Below are 21985 nucleotides of genomic sequence, written 5' to 3' on the forward strand. Positions count from 1 at the left end.
TCAAACCTAACAGTGGATCCATTATTTATGTGACACATGTATGGTTTATAGGCTACTTAATGATAAATAGTTTTACAGAATGTATTAATTAGTCTTTCTAATAACAGACATGAACTGTTAGCACACTACAATCATATTTTGTGGTACTGAACAGTAACCTTCCCACTACTGTGCATATTGATTATATTTGTTTAGATTAACAATCCTTTGAATGGTTAAATGAGTGCCAGTGGTGCCTAATGTTCAATTTCATTTAAAATGTTTTACATTGAAATTTTTACACTCTGTTTTAAAATTGCATTGGCCTTTCACTTAAACAGAACTGTTAAACTAGAATAAGAACAGGCTATTCTGTAAGTTTTGTAAGGCATAAAACTAGTATCTAACAAAAACCTTAAGCCTAGTAAAACACCAGGGATGGGACATCCATTGGTATAACTATTTTTTATTTAATTGTGACAAGCCCATGGAAAAAAAGTGTTCTTACTTTACTAATAACTAACACTTAACATTTATTTCCCTGCCTTTGCATCTAATATTCAGGGGACTCATATGTCTGAAAGATGATTTGCTAATTTCTAATAATGATGTTTGCCTACTAGTAAGTACAGGTGAAACAGAAATCGGCTTTTTACCAACATTTGGGCCCTGTTACCTAAACCTGTATGGAAGCCCAAGAGAATATACAGGATTCCTGGACCCATATGATGAACTAAACTCTGGAACGGTTAGTTTCCCTTTTGTAACACAGACAGTCAAAAACATCTATTGTCACCAATGAATGCATGTATGAATTTGTTTTATTTATTATATTGTCTTAAACTTAAGAAAAAGAGTTTATATTAGTATCTTGTAAAATAACTGATATGCTTAGGCCAACAATTCTTAATAAAATCAAGCAAGCAGGTTATTTCCATTTGTAAGCTTCATTATTATATATACTCTTAAAAGAATATTTGAGATCATAGAGATTTAGGCCTTTGGACTCCCCCTTCATAGCAACAAATGCATGGTATTATACGGAACCTCTTCTCCCTGTCCTGTAACAGCCTTATCACTGATATCTATATGTTCATTCTCAATAGCTGAGCCCCTTCCACATCTACAGTGTTGCAGTAATAAGAGAACCTACCACTGTTATTTTAAGTTGTGACCCTTTACATATTGGAACATCCACATAAAGAGACATGGAGCAGTGGCTGAGGCAGTGATTAGCTCCCAGTCTTTCATTGGGAGCACTGGTATCAAGGCAAAGAAGAGAAGAGAGTTGTTTTTGGAGGGGATGCATAGAGCCCCCATGAAAACATCCCCATCCTCCCTCAAATGCTCCAAGATCCTTGAAACTTTCCCATAGATTTTGGTGCCTCTCCAGATTTGGATGGCTGAGACCACTGCCAATTCAGTGACCCCCATCTCCAGGAAGTTTGCTTTGAAGAATTAACCATGAACTAATAAATATCCCAGAGAAGGGATGTAAAAAAGTAGAACCTATGTTCCTAAGTTTTCAAGAAGAGAGGGTTTAGACAATATGATTTCATTTTGTCATCCTGCTTCCTACCCATACAACTCACAAACAGAATTTATGCACACCTGGGATTTTGGAATTGCATTTGTGTGGTGGCATCCCTTGTCAAACTGATGGTATGTTCTTTTTAAGACAGAACACTGCTACGTACCATCAAATACACTCAAGGAAGGTGGTGGGCCAGGGGCAATTGTTAGCAATGGCAGGACAAGACTTCAGGGAACAATGCTAGCTGAGAGGTCCTTGGCAGAGTGTGGGTTTCTTGCAGATTCTCCAACTATTCTGTATGCTCCAAGGTCTGTGAGATTTCCTTATGGATCTCAAAATATCTTCCTCCACAAGTTCCTGCCCTAAAGAGCTGTCAATACAATTGCTAAAGCTCTGCATTTGTCCAAGACAGATGCTGATATAGAAAAGGCTAGAAGAAGGCAACTGGTTAGGTGACTCATTTAAGATTAAGATACAACTTTAGAAGGAGAAATGAAATGTGGAGAGGCTGAAAGATATAGTTTATAGGAATTTCTCCTGAAAATGCAGTCTCTAGAGATAATAGTTCTTGACTGGTGCTTGTAACATTTGTATCTCGGTGTCAGCTATTTTTTCAGCCTAAGAGAAAGTAGTTTCCTATGGTAGTCTTCAAATTCAGTCTGTATTATAGGTTCTTATTATGTAAGATTTGTTTAATGACAGCAATATTGTTGGCACTGTCCAGCATACATGCTAAAACAGATAGCAACACTGCATTTCTGATTTTTCTTATTTCCCAATATATTGCTCTTTGTTTCTAATTATTATTGAAGCACATAATTAAAATGTTTGAATCTAAATTATTTTACCTTATACCAGGTGAAATTCTGATCCCCCTGAAATCAATGGGAGGTTTAAGATGATTTCAGCAGAAGCAAGCTTTTACCACCATGTTTGTAGGACAAAGAAGAAGCTTGCTTCTTTAACAGTTACATATGAAACTGTAATGAATGTGTAATTCTCTTTCAGGGGGAAGGAGTGGCTTACAGAGGCAGAATCCTAGTTGAATTATCTACAGTACTTGAAAGCAACCCTGTTAATAAAAAAATAGAGGCATTACCCAGTGATGACATACTGGTTGTTCAGGTAATTTATAGTTCATTTGGCAATATAAAGAGGTGTGATATTGGGGGAGGGGGAAGGTTATTTTAGAGAACTGCAAGATTTACAAAAATTGCAATAATTGAATCCTTTAATCAGGGAAATTATTTATCCTGATTTATTCAAGTTACTAAGACTTTTGGGGAAAATATTATAGACTTTATGGCTGCAAAAATTACTTGTCACATGTCTGCAGTCTAGACATTTTAATTTGAGGAATTTTTGAAATTCTGCATATTTTGTTATGTAGTACTATTTTTGTATTCTTCTGTATTTCTTTGTGTGTGTAATATATGTAATCTGTGTTTATGAGTTTTAGAGAAATTTATACATGCATTAAGGTATATGATGTTTGCATTTAGATATTGCAGTTTTTTTCTAAGTCTCTCTTACTATGTACAGTCTATGTAAAGTCTTTACTAAGTAAAGTTTCTATTACTATGTACATATACTATGTACATATAATTAACTAAACAAAAATATTCTTGTTATGCCTTAGAAATATCAGCGTAGACGAAAGTACAGTCTGGCTGCTGTATTTCATTCTGCTACCATGCTGCAAGATACTGGTGAGCCTATCCAGTTTGAAGTTAGCATCGGTAATTATGGCAACAAGTTTGATACCACATGTAAGCCTTTAGCATCCACAACTCAGTACAGTCGTGCAGTATTTGATGGTAAGCACACTACCACAATATGGCTCTAAAGATATAGAATTCTTTGGTGGGTTGAGGGGAGGGGATATGTTTATTCTGTAATTCGTTTGTTGAAATAGTACTGAAAACATTAATTGATACTTGCTCTTGGTAGCTTTGGCTATGTTGTGGCTAGTTACATATGACCTTAGTGTAATCTGGATCAGGCCATTGGTGCACTCCAAAAAAGATTTCAGTGAAAAAATGGTAAACTACAGAAAAACTAGAAATGAAAGCAGAAAATGTCCTTTGAAACTTTTTCTGCCGGCTTCATAATTTGTTGCTCAGACAAGAGGTTTGACATTTTAGAAGCAGGTAGAGTAAATGGAATAGTGACAAATAGATCCTGATTTTTTTATTTTATTTAAAGTTTTTCAAACTTTAAGCCATTTTCATGCTTAACTACTAGACAGAGCAGTCAATTTAACTTTCATAAAATGATATTAAAACTTTTTATTAAGAAGATAAAAACAAAAAGTTATTCAGATATCCAAGTTACTAGAGACAGTTTAGTACAAATGCTATTGGATTATTTGTAAAGCTCTATTGTCTTTCTAAATAGTTCAAGTCAAATGCTTACTACTTGACTTGAAAATTACTAAATCCTTTGGATAAACTAGGACAATATTCTGCATATGCCACTGAATAGGTAAGCTGAAATCTGTGGAACTGTTCACAGAATTGAATGCTACTCTGTGAATAGGGATGGTAGTATCCAGTCCTAATTAAGTATTTTTCAAACACTTAAATATGGTTCTGACCTGTGACTCTTTTATTCACAGGTAACTATTATTATTATTTGCCTTGGGCAAACACAAAGCCAGTAGTGACACTGACTTCCTTTTGGGAGGACATAAGCCACAGATTGGACTCAGTGAATGTAATCTTAACCATGGTTGAAAGACTGGTATGTCAATTATGACCTCTCTTTTACACTTGCCTGAATTATTTTTGTGAAGTTAAGATTTAAGGATGGGTTGGAAAGGTCAGTTTTAAGAGCAAATTATAGAATCAAATTCCATCACCCATATTTTTCTCTCCGTAATGATGCAAAGTCCATAATTTTGTTAGCCACATCCCTGCCATTTGCCCACCCTTACTGCCCCCATTTACTGTACTGCAAGAAGGAGGAGGAAGAGGAGGAAGGTCCATCAGAATGCATGACGAATAGGTCCAAGGAGGTGATACTTCCCCTCTATCGGGCACTGGTCAGACCGCAGTTGGAGTACTGTGTGCAGTTCTGGGTGCCGCACTTCAAGAGGGATGCGGATAACCTGGAGAGGGTCCAGAGAAGGGCCACTCGTATGGTTAAGGGCCTGCAGACCAAGCCCTATGAGGAGAGACTAGAGAAACTGGACCTTTTCAGCCTCCGCAAGAGAAGGTTAAGAGGCGACCTTGTGGCTGCCTATAAGTTCATCACGGGCGCACAGAAAGGAATTGGTGAGTATTTATTCACCAAGGCGCCCCCGGGGGTTACAAGAAATAATGGCCACAAACTAGCAGAGAGCAGATTTAGATTGGACATTAGGAAGAACTTCTTCACAGTTAGAGTGGCCAAGGTCTGAAACGGGCTCCCAAGGGAGGTGGTGCTCTCCCCTACCCTGGGGGTCTTCAAGAGGAGGTTAGATAAGCATCTAGCTGGGGTCATCTAGACCCAGCACTCTTTCCTGCCTATGCAGGGGGTCGGACTCGATGATCTATTGAGGTTCCTTCTGACCCTAACACCTATGAATTTTATTTGATTGTGCAGGAGCAGTCCAATTAAAGATGAATAAAGTTTAAACATCTAAGTCTATTGCACTTAGGGTTTTTTTTACCGTTTTTGTTCATGTGTTGAACCTTTTCTTTTAAAACATTCAGCAATTCAACATAGCTGCCTTAAAATCTGGAATGCAGGCTAAAATTTCTGAAAACCAGTTGGCTGAAATATGGCTAAAGCTGATTGATGAACTGGTAGAAGATACAAGGTAAAAGTACCTTTATTTATCTTGGAAGTCTTCATTTTAGGGCAGTGTTTCTCAACTTTTTTTGGATTCAAAGGACTCCTCATTGGATTCAAACACCTCTCTATAACTTTTGTGAATCAAGTAGCCTCCAATTTCAAAAACTGATTTGCATATTACAGTGCTTACCTCTTGGAAGAGAGGCTGGGCAGTGGGGGTGGGGGATTGGCCAGGCAAGGACAAACCGGAGCCTGATCTGTGCTTATCTGCGTATCTTCTTACACTTGGGGTAGGGACAGACATTCATAAAGCCAGAGCCTGAACTGATTCAATCTTTACAGGTTAGTCTAACCTGCCTAGGTTGAACCAATTTGTAACTGTACAGACATTCTGCCTGGATTGAGAACATGCCAGCACATGCCTGCAGTTGCTCAGGCCAAGAGCTGTGGGACACTAGTGTGTGCCCTTGGCTGTAGGGAAGCTGTGGGAGGGTCATGGTCAGCCTGGGCATTAGCCTTGGCTGAATTGGCTAGAGAGGGGTTTACCCTCCCTGTCCCACCAGCAGGGACCTGAGCCAGGTCTGCCGGGTGCTCCCCCCTTGCTGCTGCAGCAGTGGGGCTAGGTGCTGGCATGGTTCCTGAGGCAGAGGGGGCAAGGAGGGGGGATATTCCCCCCTGCACCTCCAGTGCCCCCAGGGGACCACAGCTGGGTCCTGCCAGCCCTGACTGCCACCACCACTGCTTGCTCCCTGCTTGGGGCAATCAGCAGAATAAGCCCCCCTAGTGTGCCTTCTGCTGGGTACCGGAGGGATGGGAGAATAACCCCCCTCCCTGCCCCCCACCTAAGAGGCCCTACTGGCTAGCATCTGGCTGTGGCCCAGCCCTGCTGCAGCAGTGAAGGGGCAGGGTTCTTGATGGCAGCAGCAGCCCCTGCCATGGTGTCGGGGAGCAGGAGCCTCTTCCTGGTGGGGGAGGGTGCGGGGCTGCACTGTGGAGTGGGCAGAGCTCCAGCAAATGGCACACAACAACACCAGGGCTTGAAGGGGGCCAGAGGGTTCCAATTCAATTCGGAGAGATTAGAGGGTTCTCTGATTTGATTCAGATTCGGCCATTGAATCAGGCCGAATCTCCGTCGAATTGAATCAGGGACTGAAGCTTCTCACAGCCCTAGTGTTCATCTATCTTCAAGTGTTTTACTTTGGGTTTATTATAGTAAACACCTGTCCTCAGGGCTTAAACATTGTCCTCAGGGCTTAAACTTTGTTGTGAGCACTACACCAAATAGGAAGTGTCTGCAGAATTGGATTCTGTACCCACACTCTGGATTTAGGTCAGATTGTAATTGCAATGAAAGGCTTAGAGTCCATCTAACTATTTCCTCATAGGAGTGCCTAAATATGCACCTCAAAACATTGTTTAATGCAATTAGATGTTAAAAGGGAAAGGTTTTTATCACTAATAAATGCTTTGATTCTTTCTTTCAGTAAACCATTCCCCCTCATAGAAGGTAAATCCAATGTCACAATTCTTGACACACAGATCCAAAAACTACGCCTCAGATCTCTCAAACAAATTCAAGAGGCAGCAACGAGGATGAGACTTGAAGCTACAGATATGAAGGTCACTTTACCAGAAATTGAAGATTGGTTGGATAAATTAGTGCAGCTAAGTGAAGAGGTTGGTACTTGAAAGTATATAAAATTAATTTAAAAATATTTGATTTCAGCAAAACAACCAAGACACCTGCAGCAATTTCAATAGTTTGTATCTTCATACAAGTCAAAAGAAAACTGTATAAAGATCAAAAGGTCTGTCAAATGTATATAAATATGTTTTAATTGTAATTGGCTTTATTGTGACTTATGCTTCAGCAAAAACAGCAGGAAAGAACCACGGACTTCTAATCTACATAAAGGGGTTTGAGGCGGGGCAAAAGGCACATGCGCGCTCATGTGAATGTGCCCACAATGGCTATTGAACAGAATGGTTGGAGATGTTTCCTCTGGCATCTTTAAACCATTAAATAGTGGATGCAAGGAAGAGTATTGAATAATGGACAGATCACACTAGAGATATCCAGTTCAAAGCTCTTCCTTTAGAGCTTCCATTTCTGCCACTGTTGGAGACAGGATACTGAGCTAGATGATAGACAAGCGGTACCCAACCATTTTGCTTGGTAGGTTGGATGGGTAGTGCCCAGTCCATCTACAGGCCAGATCTAACCAGTGGTCCCAATCCGCCCCATGGGACAAGCATGGCGGGCACCACCCAGCTGTGCCTAGAGGTGCAGGGGGCAGGCCAGCCCCAGTGTGTCCCTATAGGGGAAAGGAGCTAGATCTGGTCTTGTGCGGGCAGAGGGGTAACAAGGCAGCATGGTCCAGCCCTAACCCAGCCCTGCAGGAGGGGCATGGCCCATCCCTAAACCAGAAGCAGGGAGTGGGTGGGGGTGTGAAGAGGTAAGGCATGGGAAAGGGACATGTACAGGCATGTGGTTTGGAAATTTGGCATGGGGGAGTGTGGCTGTATTAATAGCCACTTCCCTCCCACTGCTAAATTTCCAGACCCATTGGGATCCCTGTGGGCCAGATGAGATGGCTCCACAGGCTTCACTTGGCCTGTGGGCTGGAGGTTGAGCACTCCTGAGATAGACTATTGGTCAGACCCAGTATGGCACTTCTTACATTCTTATGTGGTTTTAGAAAACCTGCAGCTTATTTTTCAGTCCTTTTATAAGACTTATTTTACTTTCCAGAAACCTGCTTGGTGTTTGCATTAAACTTTTCAGAATAATATGACATTTAATTTTTTGCAAAAGAAATCCATTTCCCTCCCCTATATTAGCAACACAAATCCATAGTTATTTTTATCTTAAGTGATAAATCACTAAAAGATCCCTGGTTCTTGTTTTGCTTTCTAAGCGTTAAATTCATTTACATCCTATTAATTACTCAACTTTTTACTTTTCCTTTAAAAAAAGTCACAAAACAGCATGCCTGATGTAATCATCTGGATGATTCGAGGGGAGAAGAGACTTGCCTATGCCCGCATTCCCGCACACCAGGTTTTGTATTCTACCACAAGTCCTGAATCTTCTGGTAAACACTGTGGAAAGACCCAAACCATCTTTTTAAAGGTACCTTGATAATACTTTTGTGCAATTTTAAATACTACGGGTCACATTCTATTATGATTAGGTCATCTAAATGGCTACTAGGTCTAAATGGCCTAGCCAACTAAATCAAAATAGAATTTAGACCACCAAAAGATTAGCCTAAATTCTGGCTTTAAAGAAATGTGTTACTTTTGTTCATACCAGAACTTTCTCTCTTATTTATGTGAAGTTAAATCTATGAAAGGCACATATACATCCATAAAGGTACATAGAGACCAACTGTATCTTTTATTCTATAACATGGAGGAAAGGTATTTCTAGTGTAACTTACAACAAAATGAGGCAGAATAACTCCTGAGTAGGTGACAGCAGCTCAAATTGCTGGCAGGACATATGGTACAGTCAAACAGCACCATAAGAAGTGTGTAAAACTCTAGACTGATGGGGTGACAAGGTTCTGATAGAAGGTGTCAGGCACAAAGAATGAAACTGCATCTGCTTTCTTCAAAACAGCATACAAATCATAATCATTGTAAACCAGAATCAGAATGAACTTCTGGTCCTTGGGCTCAAATGCATATCAGAGAGCTCAGTATTCTGAGCCAAATATTCAGCCACTGCTGGGTTAGTGCTGCTGGGAGATACAGATAGTCAAAAAGCCTCAGGCTGAATCAATTCAGTCTTTGCAGGTTAGTCTAAGTTGCACATATTAAATTGAAATGGAAGTGAACAGGCATTTACCTTTGATTCAGGAAATGCAGCACAGGCCAGAAGCCGGGAATGCTAGAGCATGGCTCTCTGGCTGTGTATTCACTTCCTCTTCCTGCTGCCACTGAGGTCTCTGGAATTTGCAGTCCATATGCAGTCCAGCAGCAGGACTCTGCAGGGTTGCTTATCACTTCCTCTTCCTGCTTCCAGGTGCCTCTGGGATTTGTAGTCCACAGTTGCAGCCAGCAGTAAATCTGAGTGGGGAAAGAGGTGTTTAACACCCCCCCTCCCTGGCCCCAGCCCCCAGCCCCCAGCCTTGGTTTGCCTGGAGGGTGCGGTCTTGCCCCCCTCCACCCCGTTGTCAACCAGCCCTCACTGCTCCAACTAGAGTGGCAGGGCCAGCCCTACTCTCTGGAGCAGACAGCACAGCCCATCCCAGGGCAGGAAAGCATGCTGGGATGCTGGGGGACTGTGATTTAACTTAAACCAGAAAAGGGTCTGGGACAGAAGTTCCATAAACCAGTTTGAGCCAAATCAGTTAAGTCTGATACTACCTTTAACCAGGTTTATCTTAAACTGGTTTCAGCCATTTTGAAACTGGTTTATCTGCACTGAGCTTCTGTTCTGTTACAAGTTTAAACCAGTTTCTGATCAGTTAAACCAGTTTATGTGTAACTTCTGTCCTTAGCAAAGGAGGGATCTGTCACTGGTGAAGAATTTGAATAATTCAGAGAAATGTCAGATAAATTTTCAAAATTTTGGATGTCAATCCAAACCTAAATTAAACAAGGGGATTCCCTAATTTAGCAGTATCAGATTAATTATACTGCTGTAATTATACTAGTATAATGCCTCATTTGAACATTTTTAGAGCATGGACATATGGGAAACTTACTGTGTAGTAAAACAGAATAGGGCTTCACTGGGTGTGTCTACACACTCATTAGTGCGTTTTTGCTACTGTGCATTAAATTTAGTACCTCTTATGTGAGGTACTGATTAAATGTGCATTAGGCTGCTCTAATGCTAAGTAGCAAAAGTGCATGCTTAGTGATGCTTAATTCACAGTAGCCTAATTTTACTGCACATTAGTGTGGTTTTTGCCATGATGCTCTAATGTGCAGTAAAATAGGCTACTGTGCCAGTAACCACCTGTGTGTATGCTCTTGTGGTAAGTATAGGTAAGTCACAACAGCTTAGCCCTCAATGAAAGAGGAGTTAGTTACTACTGGTTAGTTGCTTCTTTCTGTGGGGTAAAAAGGGGCAAAAAGAGGTACACTGTCACTTACCATGAAGCAGCTGACATACTGTAAAACTCCTTTTTACTCCATGGTAAATGTTCCATAGGTCCATGCCCTTATAATTGAATAAGACTTCCTTTTCCTAGTTACGTTTGTTGCTTTATACATGGAATTAACTGAACCAGAAAAAGGGACTCTTACTCAACAATATGAGTGTCTACATGAGGGTTATATATGCATAGCTAAAACAGTATAATTAGATTGGTATAATATTACTACACAGACAAGGCCTAAACCTTAACATTTTTGTGTCCAACCATTTTTATATTGTATATAGATCTTGCTCCTTGAGTGGAACATTCCAAGTTTTGTATTTCAAGTTTCCTGTGACAAAAGAAGCATGAATATCAAAACTGAATTCTTAAGTTATAATTGTTCTTAAAATCATTAGTGTATCAGACCTGGGAAAGGAAATACCGGAAAGGATTGAGAAACAGTTTTAATGTGTTTGGCTCTACAAGATGGTATTCTTATATGCTATTTTCTGGCAGTATTAAACTCCTTCGCTGCTGCCAAACTACAGGGGTTCTGCTGCCAGAGGCAATGTGAAGCAAAAACTAAAAAAGAAATGAATCTATGAGCAAACTATATATTATTTCTGTATGCATGTCTATATGCCTGAGCTGTTATCATTGTATCATTGTTATCATTGAGCGCATTGTATCAAACTTAAAATTATTGTATAACTGTCCTGTTTACATACTTCAGTATCCACAGGACAAGACCAAAGATGTCAAAATTCCAGTGGAGTTGCGAGTTAACATATGGCTTGGGTTGACTGCAGTTGAGAAGAAATTTAATAGCTTTGCAGAAGGCACATTTAGTGTATTTGCAGAAATGGTATGTTCAGTAACATTGAATGCATTATTTTCTTACAAGAAACACCATTAATTCCAGACCTATACTAAAATGATGACAGAAGGCCCTGGCAAAAAGGGAGCATTATAATAATTTTTCCGAAGACAACATACAAGACAGTGAAGAAAAAGTCAGCTGTGTCTGCCAAATGATGATTTTAACAACTTCAAAAGGCCAGCTACTGATTTGATTAGACAGGTAGAAATCTGTAGTACTCCAGTGACAGCTGTACAGTTAATTTATATTTATATTAGTGTATCTAAGATTAGAATCTTAATTAGAATGTGTGAGTGTATCAAGAACCGTTATTTGACTGACTTTGTATCTGAACAGAGGATTTATCAATGTAGGCTGCTTTGTTTAGTAATGGTTAATCTAATCAGTTTGATTCACTGAATGGAAAAATAGAGGAAATACTGGGGGAAATACAGCGAATTCCACTGGCAAGGGAACTTATAGTAATATTCCAGTGTTAAGAGTTACCATATGTAACAGGATGGTGATTGGTGAGAATTAGGTGGGAACTGGTTAAAGTAGCCCCTGCATCTTGCTGTGTTCCTACAGATCGTAATAGCAGAAGAATCTAGACCACTGATGCCTCACAATGTTTGCACTTTTAGATGTGCAAACATGATTCCCAAGGCAAACCCAGAGATTTCAAATAGGAACCCACAGTGTTAAAACAACTCTGCCCTGTTGTAATATTCCTATGGTCTTTGCAACAGAACAATTACTTTATTATTTTTCTGTTGTTGAAAAAGGTGTGAAAACTAGAAGCTGGCATTTTCCAAGGGTGCGTCAAGTCTAACAAAGACTGCCTCAAGTCTAAAAAGGTTGAGAACCACTGATCTAAACTAATCTAGGGATAAATTGTATCATTTTGTTGATTATAAGCCTCATACTGTTTTTACATGCTTCAGCTAATAATAAATGGGTACACTAGTACTGGATCCAAAGTCAATATGATCACTAAAATGCTGCTAACATGACATCATTACAGCATCCTTCGTCACCATGACTTGTACAATTGGGTGACATGGTGGTAAGAAAAACATTGTTGTAAAGTCTATTTTAAAATACATTTTACAATCCATGATTTCTTAAATCTAAAATCTGACAAGATGAGAGATGCATTACTATTTTAACTTTTTATGCAGTAATCTGAAATGCTTCTGGGAATATTACAGGACAAAGCGGAAGGCTAGAAGGGAGAACAGGGCCAGAATCTGATTTAATAAAAAACAATGTAAACCAGGAGTAATTCTATCAACTAGTGTAAAACTGGTCTAAGATCAGCAAAAGGCTTATGGTAGCTGCTCTGATGAGCTTTCAGTCTAATTTTCTCTGTTGCCAGCTTAACATGAGGTAGTAACAACAAGGGGGGAGGGCGGTTTGAAGTGGAAAAGTACAAGTTAATAGGAACATACAGCTCTTCATTATGGCACAGCTGGTTTTCATAACCAGAGTTCAGTGGAAATTTGCTTACCGAAAAGTTAAAGCTCTTGTTTAGAGGCTGCATAGAAGCAGTACATTTGTAGCAGAGGGTTTAAATGAGGAGAGGATATGGTTTGAGTGTAGACTCACAGCTGCTTATGGACAGTAGTATAAGTAGGAGTGGGTGAGAGGGGCACCTGCCCCAGGACCGAAGTCAGAAGAGGTGCTGGAATCTACCCCCGCACCCCTGTGTAGTGTCATTAAGATTGACATGACATGCCACTGTGCCTCCTCCCCTGGCCCCCCGCCTCTCCCCCCACCTCTCAGAACCTGTGTTCCCACTCTCAGAACCCACTCCTCCCAGCCCCTGTTCTCAGAATCTGAGTACCCCCCATCCCCATGTTGCAGAACCTGCACCCCTACTCTCCCAACTCTTGGAACCACTTCTCCCCACCCTTCACTATCCTGCAGAGTTTTCTCCAGGCACTATATTGTCTTGTTACACCACTGGTTATGGTGCAATATGGAAGAAGACAAAGAAATGACACTAAGAAATTAAGGGACACTGAAGTCATTGCTACTGGCATATTAGATGTGGAGCAGAAATGTGGCAGGGGCAGCAGGTGTAAGAGGAGATAACACATGCCTTGCTCCATCTGGAGATCTAATTATGACTATCTAATAGTTTTACTAAGACTAATCCTTAGTCATCACCAGGATGCTGCTAGTTACATGAAAATTATTACTATAGGTGCAAGGAGCAAACCTTTTCATATACTTTTTGATGCTGCTAATGTTATACCACACCTCACTTTGGAACTTAATAATGACAAAGATATGAAATAGAGTTTGTTTGAAAAAACAAGTATTTTGTCTAACTGGCCTCCCTCCTTGCATTTGAACATGGTCAAATTTGGTAAGTAACCATGCTGCATTTGTGCTTATATAATGCACTAGTGTTTTTAAGGTAACTTATACAACCTTTCCGTCTGGTAAGTAGACCCTTTGATTTAGGTATTATAGAATGTTTATAGTAACATAAATACGCCTTTCTGTTTCCTTAAAAATGGGTTTTGGACTCCAAAGTGCTCTTTTTTTCCCCTCAAACAGTATGAAAATCAGGCATTTATGTTTGGAAAATGGGGAACCTCTGGACTTGTTGGTCGTCACAAATTTTCTGATGTCACAGGAAAAATCAAATTAAAAAGAGAGTACTTTCTGCCCCCAAAAGGCTGGGAGTGGGAAGGAGACTGGACAGTTGATCCAGAAAGGAGGTCAGATTTTTTTATTTCTATACCATTAGACATAAATGTGCAGTGTTTCTTAGTTATTTTAATCACTTATTTAATTTCAGAATGTATAGAATAAGCCCAGACTTTGTTTTTTAAGGGTAAAGTGTGGTTGGAAAGCTTTTAAACAGTTCTGAATGAGTTTTTTATGAAAGTAAGTTAGCCCAATGGCCAAATTTATTTAACAACTATAGAAACATCATTGGTCTTATTAAAAGGTAGATGGGCTCATCATGAAACACTGTAGAAAAGACTTCCAGTGATTAGACAAATACATTGGGATTTGAGAACACTGGATTCAGTTCTTCAATTCCCAGAGACCAAGTCACTTAGACTCCTGGGGCATCTATACACATGCTTTGGGCGGGAGGGGGAGGTGCTTTAATTAGAGCTGCTCTCAGAACCGCTCTAATTAAAGCGCCCACCGCATCATGTGTATTCATCATCCTGTGCTTCAAAGTGGTGGTGGGGGGAGCCCCAAATAAGAGCAGAACAGAAAGGGGATTGAAATTCCTTTAGGGCTCTCCCTGTTGTCACTCTGGGGATGTCTTGAAGTGGTGCCTCCTGGGCTGCTGGCAGACTGCTTCCCACTCACCTTGGCCCTGTAGAGCAGTCTAGGGGGACTGTTACATGAGCTGTGCAACAAGAGTTAGAGATAATCCTCAATGGAAGATGATTCTCTCTATGGTTGGAGAACACTTACCTCATAGTTTCTTGTCCTAATGTGCAGACACTCATTTTAAGAGCCCTTAACACATCTGAAAAATAACTCGTAGCAACACCTTGAGACTGGCACTCAGGATAATTTATAATCCTTGATTGGGTCCAGACCAGAAATCTGCTCCAGATTCATTCTGAACTTTAAGAGTTTTATATGGCATGTAGCCTAACAACTGGGCATATTCACATACAGAGTGATAAAATGAACTGAGCTGTCATAGAACTATGATGAAATCTTGGTTCAGTTAAGTCAAAAGGAAGACTCCCATTGATTTCACGGGGGCCAAAAGTTCACCCCTGTTGGTTTTTTCCCCTAATATTGTGGTAGCAAGAAGCACTGTCAATCAGTTATTTTCACAGGAAGATACTATTGGGTCCATTTTAAAATATATTGATTAAATTTTTGCATGGATAGATTGATTTTTAAGAGGGTTATTTTCAGTTAATGAAAACATGATGTAGGAAAGCAGAAATATTCATAAGGTGACATTTAGGCTGATTAATTAAAAACCATCAGTTAAATATATGTAAACAAATGCATTTACAGCTCTGTTACCAGACAGGAAATAATCTGTACAACTACATTTGGCCAGTAGATGGCATTTCAAAACAGGTTTCAATGTTTTCTAAGGCAGACAAGGTTGTTTGGGTGAATCTGATATCTTTTATTAGACCAACTTAAATAGCTGGAGAACAATTTTTAAGCAAGCTTTCAGGTTCAAAAACCCTTCATCAGGCTAAGGAAGTTTTAGCAGTTGGTGTGTGCTCTTCCTGGATGGAATGAAAAGTAAAAAAGCCAGAGGCTGGGCTGGTATGCATACAAGACAGGCAGCCAGTGAAAATGTAGATTGAAGAGTCAGTGGGTGAGAGACAGACTGGGTGGGGGGGGGGAGAGAAGGGGGATGAATAGTGGAGAAGTACCTGGTGTGTTCTGGGCCTGAGGAAGTTTGCCAGAGCCACCCATCCTAGTTTTCAAAACAAGCACCGAACCTCGCCAACCTCATCACCAGAAGCAAACTTCCTCAAGCCCAGAACACACCGAATGGATCCAGACCGTGCCATGACAAGAAATGAAAAACCTGCCAACAGATCTCCACCACGCCCACAATAACTACACCCCACAGCAGAGCCATCAGCATCCCCGGATCTTAAAGCTGCACCTCCAGAAATGTAATATATCTCATCCAATGCACCAAATGCCTTGATGGAAAATATGTAGGAGAGACCAAACAACAACTGTGCACCAGAATGAATGCAACCTGGAAATCTATCTAAGACAGAAATACCCAATTACTTGTGGGGGCACATTTCTCACAAGAAAACCACTCTCTCCAATCTCTCAGTCCTGATCCTCAAAGGAAGCTTACAAAACACTTCCCAGAGACGAGTCTATGAACTCCACTTCAACAACCTCCTGGACACTAAAAATCATGGACTAAATATAGACATTGGATTTATGACACATTATAACCTGCCTGACATCTGACTCCCCAGGTATCTCCCCACTATTCATCCCCCTTCTCTTCCCCCCCAGCCTGTCTGTCACCCATTGACTCCTCAATCTACATTTTCACTGACTGCCTGTCTTGTATGCATAGCAGCCCAGCCCCTGGCTACTTTACTTTTCATTCCATCCAGGAAGAGCACACACTAACTGCTGGAACTTCCTTAGCCTGACGAAGGGTTTTTGAACCCAAAAGCTTGCTTTAAAATTGTTCTCCAACTATTTAAGTTGGTCTAATAAAAGATATCAGATTCACCCAAAGAACCTTGTCTGCCTATATCCTTAGACCAACACGGCTACAACCTACACCCCTGTAATGTTTTCGAATGCCTTATTAAACAAACGGAGGATGGAATTTAGTGAAATGTATTTTGTCTCATATGATAGTAACCTTTCCAGTCTTGAGTTGACAATTTAAAAATAAAATACTCAAAGATGACAAAAGAATTATTTGGTGGCCCATTTAGTTGTCTCAACGTCTTTATCCTATGTAATTGTACAGTTTTCTGTAACTCATGCATAGTCTTCAAAGAAATGCTAGGGTTTTTTTACTTTATAGCTGTTCACTCTTCCAACTATAACAATGCCCTAGCTATATACACATTGCAATATAAAATGGACAAAATAGACTTGAAATATACCTTCAATATACAGAATAATTGATTGCCTGTAGGCTAGCAGAAAGCACAAAAGAAAAACACCATGTGACCAAAGATACTTGTTTTAATTGCATCTATGTTTATGATATACATCAGTATTTTATATACTTAAATAAATACTTTTTTAGAGTTCAGGTGTTCAGAATAGGTCTGGATATCACACTGGTTAAAGCACAGATGCTCATTTGCTCTTTCTCTCTGTTAATGTTTTCAACATTTCCATAGTTGCTGCCACTAAGGGAGCTGTTCAAGAAGCAGTGGTAGTAAGAAATTATGGAAAAGTAAATCTGATACAGCTAAGCCTATCTTGAGCACCTTAGGTATCTGGAACCTCCAGTTGTAGCATAATAGAAGTCAAATCTTTGGTGTCTACATGCATTGACTCCTACTACTTACTACACTTGAAGGAGAAACTTAATCTTAGCAAAAAAGGACTTCTGGCACATAGATGAGTAGTTTTGATTTCTGTCCAGTAGGGGACAGTGTTTTTCTATGTATGTATGTATGCCACTGCACATGCATATACTGGATAATGCTTCAATTTTATTGACCATATTTAATTAAAATGTTTAGTAACACTTTGGATTTCACAGCTTGCTGACTGAAGCTGATGCTGGTCATACTGAATTCACTGATGAAGTGTATGAAAATGAGAGTCGCTACCCGGGAGGAGAATGGAAACCACCTGAAGAGAGTTACACAGATGTGGTAAGACACTTACAAATTAATATTTTTCATTTGATAAATGTATTATTGAGAGAACAAGTGCTGTCAGTAATTTTTACTTCTAATTTTCCCAGTTTCCTGCCTCAAGGGTTTTTGAAATGTCTAAAACTGAATGTTGACTTCAGCACAATATAAGCATTCCAAAGCATACGTTATGAATGAACTGTGCTAAGTATATATTACAAAAAAAATTAGCTTCTTCCTGATCTGAAAGCAAAGATGATGGTGTGAACTATTGCATCAACTTCCTCTCTAGCCTGGCAATATGGGTTATATTGCGATTCAAATGTTATGTATTTGAAGACATCATAATCTTTTCTTCTTTCTGTTTGAAAGAATGGAGAAAAAGCTGCACCACCTCGTGAATTAACCTGTCCCCCTGGGTGGATCTGGGAAGATGATGGCTGGGCACCTGATTTAAATCGAGCAGTGGATGAGAATGGTAAAGCTTGTCTCTTTATAGACAGATTATTAGAACTAACTGTTCACAGTATATTAAAAAAAAATGTGTTCCAAAACTTTCCACTGACTTTTTCGTCTTACTACAGTATTTTGGAATATAAATAACAGGGAGCAAGTTAATAAATATTTGTTGATAATTATTCTTATTTCTAGACTGATCTAATATTTGTGGATGTAGATTTTTAGAGAGTTTTTAAGAACTGTAGTATGATTTGGGGCCCTCAGTTTTGGAATCCAATGCTAAACAACAAGCTTCTAACTCCTATATTTTAAGTAGATTGCAATTTCTTTGGAGCAGGAACCAGTCTTCTTGGATGTTTGTAAAGCACTAAGCACAGTGAGGTCTTGATCGTGAGAGGGGCCTCTGGACACCATCATCAAATGCTGCTGCTGCTGCTGGTGATGGAGGTTGTTATTGAGTAAAATACAGTGCCTAGAGGACTCTTTGTATGTGTTATTGTATCCAGTAAAATCACACTAATATTCCCATTTCCAAGTAGAAATGTGGGTGTATTTATTTTTCATTTTTTGAAGGTTTGCCTGAAAGCTACTTAATTTGAGGGTGTCACTTTGAGTAACAGAGAGTGCAATAGTCTTAAAGGACAACATATCACCTTCCACTCCAAAATCATGATCCTGCAATCACAACTAAAGCAAAGCTCCCATTCATCTTTAAAATATAAAACATATAAAATAACAGTTGACTGTTTCCCCCTGGGGAAGTTATGGCTTGAAATAAGAGGGTCTGACCATGCTCTCAAGATACACATATCCTCCATGCATTTACATCTATTTCTTTTTACCCTGCTTTGACTCATTACAGTATCAGCATTCTTAGTGGGCTAGTTACAAAATAGGTGGACTAAGAAAACTTAGATTTCAATGATGCTAAACAGCCGTTTGTTCCCTGGAATTTTTAAAAAAGTATTACTATCTGAAACTCAAGGCATAAGTCCACAATGCTTTTCATGAAAGAAAATCGAACTACATGAAAGTTTGGGCCCTAGGAATCTGGTAGTTAAATTCCAAAATCATAGAGCCAACACAAATAGCAGCTTTTCCATTTCTAGCTAGTTTTACAATAATTGGTCTTTTACTGAAAAAGCAAGTTCCTGGGTCATATGAGTACAGGAGGGAGTCAGCTTTTCTAAAAAGCATGTTTCTTGTCCTCACAGTTATGGAGAAAGCATGGAAAAGTGCGTCCAATGCACTCTAGCATCTCAAAAATCAGAAATAAATAAAAAGGAGACAAAATGTATTACATTTCAATGTCATAACTTTTTAGACAGGATCATGGGTGGGGGGCAGGACTGACCTGTGTTTAGGTTTGACAGTGATGAATTAAGTTTCTTTTGAGTTCATTTTTTATCCAGTGCAATGTCACTATCCATACAGCTGCTGTAACTTGGATTCCCCAAGCTTCTCTGTTCCTCTGAAAGATTCTAATTATAATTCCTGTTTTAGGATGGGAATATGGAATTACTATTCCTCCAGACAGTAAGCCAAAGTCTTGGGTTGCTGCTGAAAAAATGTATCATACTCACAGACGGCGAAGACTAGTGAGAAAACGCAAGAAGGATCCAAACCAAGCAGCAGCAGCAAGGGTAAGCTGAGCTGCTGGGAACTGTTGTCAAAGGTTTTATTTCTTAATGTAATAAAAAGGTTTTAGAGGTGCATGTTTTGTTAAGCAAATAGATGCTTATAGTATGCTCAGTATAGAACAACATCCTGTTATAAACCTGAAGAAGAATTTAAAATTTCCTTTCCTTGTTTTAGATATTCAGTTTCCATTTTCTGTTGTAGACTAATGTTTAGTTATCATTGTAGAAAGGGTGAATTATTTCTGCAATAATAATTGCAGACTTTTTATGTAGAAGCATCGTATGAAGGGTTTATATTTCTGATCGTTTTGTAGGGAGCAGTGTCCTATGAAGATCAAGAAGGATGGGAGTATGCATCTTTGATTGGCTGGAAATTTCACTGGAAACAACGCAGTTCTGATACTTTCCGTCGTAGACGCTGGAGGAGAAAAATGGCTCCTTCAGAGACTCATGGTTCAGCAGCTATCTTCAAACTTGAAGGTGCTCTGGTAAATATCAAAACAGAAAAAAAGTTTTAAAAGTGGAATATTTAAGTGCACACTAAATACAAAAGAAACTTTATGAGACATTTTATTCCTTTAATCATTGAATTGCAATGTAATTCCCTATATTTCAGAGCTTTTAGGGCCATAAAGGAATCATAATCAGTTAGCTATCCACCTAACGTTTGTATTATTTGACTCTCAGAATTATTTTCTGTTAGTCTATTTTATGAGATGTAGCAGCAGGAGGCTGAATTATGACATGAGCTACGTTGCTGCCAAAGTAAAATGAAGAGGATATTGTGGTTATAATAGGGTATAACTCAAGGTATAACTCAAGATCAAGGGTATAACTCAAATGTATAAAAAGTAATTGTGGCAGCAGTAGGCATGTACAGTTATTGAAACAGTTGCTTCTGTTGGATATCTTTATGTCCAGGTGATTGAACTTCTAGAGGACTAGTACAGTATCTGAGATAATAGAAAGGACATTTTGGTTACCACTAGTAGATTATTAGGATTTAAATACTCCAAAGATGCATTAAAGAAAATAATCTTTAATGGATAAACCTTGTATATACAATGGAGTATTATAGGAGGGAGTAGTATAAGACATCTAGTATTATGAGCATTTTACTAGGCTATTGAACACTGAATAGGTACTGGCATCATACAAGAGAAATTCTGCCTCCCCCCTCCCCCCAGTGAAATTGGTTCTATGTTCTTGTTTTACATCACAGGATAGAAAATACCAACAGGCATCCAGTTCGTTATACCAATTTTATTTTCTCCACATTCCTTGGTCCAGATTTCCATGGGGTTTAGAAAATCCTCTATTAAGATTACCCTATCTTGAATTTTATATATATTGGGGATTTTGCCACTGTAACTTGGGGGGTACAGCTCCCAGCAATGGGATGGCTCTCTACCAGCTGCTGGGCAGTGTAGAGTGCCTGTGCCCCCTCCTACTGTAGGTGGCCAGTGTATCCCTAGGAATGGGCAGTGCTGACCAGCAGGAGGAAATGTCCAAAGTTGATCTCTATATTGTGCTTCAGTTACTGCATAAAGATACAGGTACAGATACATACAGATTTTAAGGAAACCTTACTGAGGGCACAGGAACAAACCATCCTGATGTGCAGGAAGAATAGCAAATGTAGCAAGCGACCAGCTTGGCTTAGCAGAGAACTCTTCAATGAGCTTAAACACGAAAAGGAAAACAAAAAGTAGTAGCTTGGACAAACAACTTGGGAGGAGTATAGGAATATTGCTCAGGCATGCAGGCATGAAGTCAGGAAGGCCAAAGCATAATTGGAGTTGCAGCTAGCAAGGGACATGAAGGGTAACAAGAAGGGTTTCTACAAGTATGTTAGCAACAAGGTGAAGGTCGGGTAAAGTTTGGGTCCCTTACTGAGTGAGGGAGGCAACTTAGTAACAGATGATGTGAAAAAGGCTGAAATACTCAATGCCTTTTTTACCTCAGTCTTCACAGGCAAGGTCAGCTCCCACACTACTGCACTGGGCAGCACAATTTGGGGAGGAGTTTAGCCCTTACTAGTAAAAGAACAGGCTAGGGACTATTTAGAAAAGCTGGATGTGTACAAGTCCATGGGGCTAGATGTAATGCATCTGAGGGTACTGAGTGAGTTCGGTGATGTGGTCACAGAGTTGCTGGCTATTATCTTTGAAAACTAGTGGCAATTGGGGGTGGTCCTGGATGATTGGAAAAGGGCAAATATAGTGCCCATCTTTAAGAAAGGGAAGAAGGAGGATCCAGAGAACTATAGATCAGTTAGTCTCACCTCAGTCCCTGGAAAAATCATGGAGCAGATCCTCAAA

At 39.6% G+C, this 21985-nt stretch overlaps 1 protein-coding gene across 5 annotated transcripts in view; it reads left to right on the forward strand.

The window, feature by feature from the left end:
• MYOF (myoferlin) overlaps positions 1-21985 on the forward strand; it is a 121807-nt gene that overhangs the window by 53685 nt on the left and 46137 nt on the right. For all 5 annotated transcript variants that reach the window (XM_019484240.2, XM_006276618.4, XM_019484241.2 and 2 more), the window contains 13 exons: positions 603-727; positions 2522-2638; positions 3153-3330; positions 4131-4255; positions 5209-5315; positions 6775-6967; positions 8268-8423; positions 11120-11251; positions 13814-13977; positions 17469-17583; positions 17938-18043; positions 19528-19667; positions 19979-20152. In XM_019484240.2, the coding sequence (XP_019339785.1) occupies positions 603-727; positions 2522-2638; positions 3153-3330; positions 4131-4255; positions 5209-5315; positions 6775-6967; positions 8268-8423; positions 11120-11251; positions 13814-13977; positions 17469-17583; positions 17938-18043; positions 19528-19667; positions 19979-20152 (1832 nt within the window). The remainder of the gene's footprint in view (positions 1-602; positions 728-2521; positions 2639-3152; positions 3331-4130; positions 4256-5208; positions 5316-6774; positions 6968-8267; positions 8424-11119; positions 11252-13813; positions 13978-17468; positions 17584-17937; positions 18044-19527; positions 19668-19978; positions 20153-21985) is intronic.

This window comes from Alligator mississippiensis, chromosome 6, assembly GCF_030867095.1.
Source record: "Alligator mississippiensis isolate rAllMis1 chromosome 6, rAllMis1, whole genome shotgun sequence".
Lineage (NCBI taxonomy): Eukaryota > Metazoa > Chordata > Crocodylia > Alligatoridae > Alligator > Alligator mississippiensis.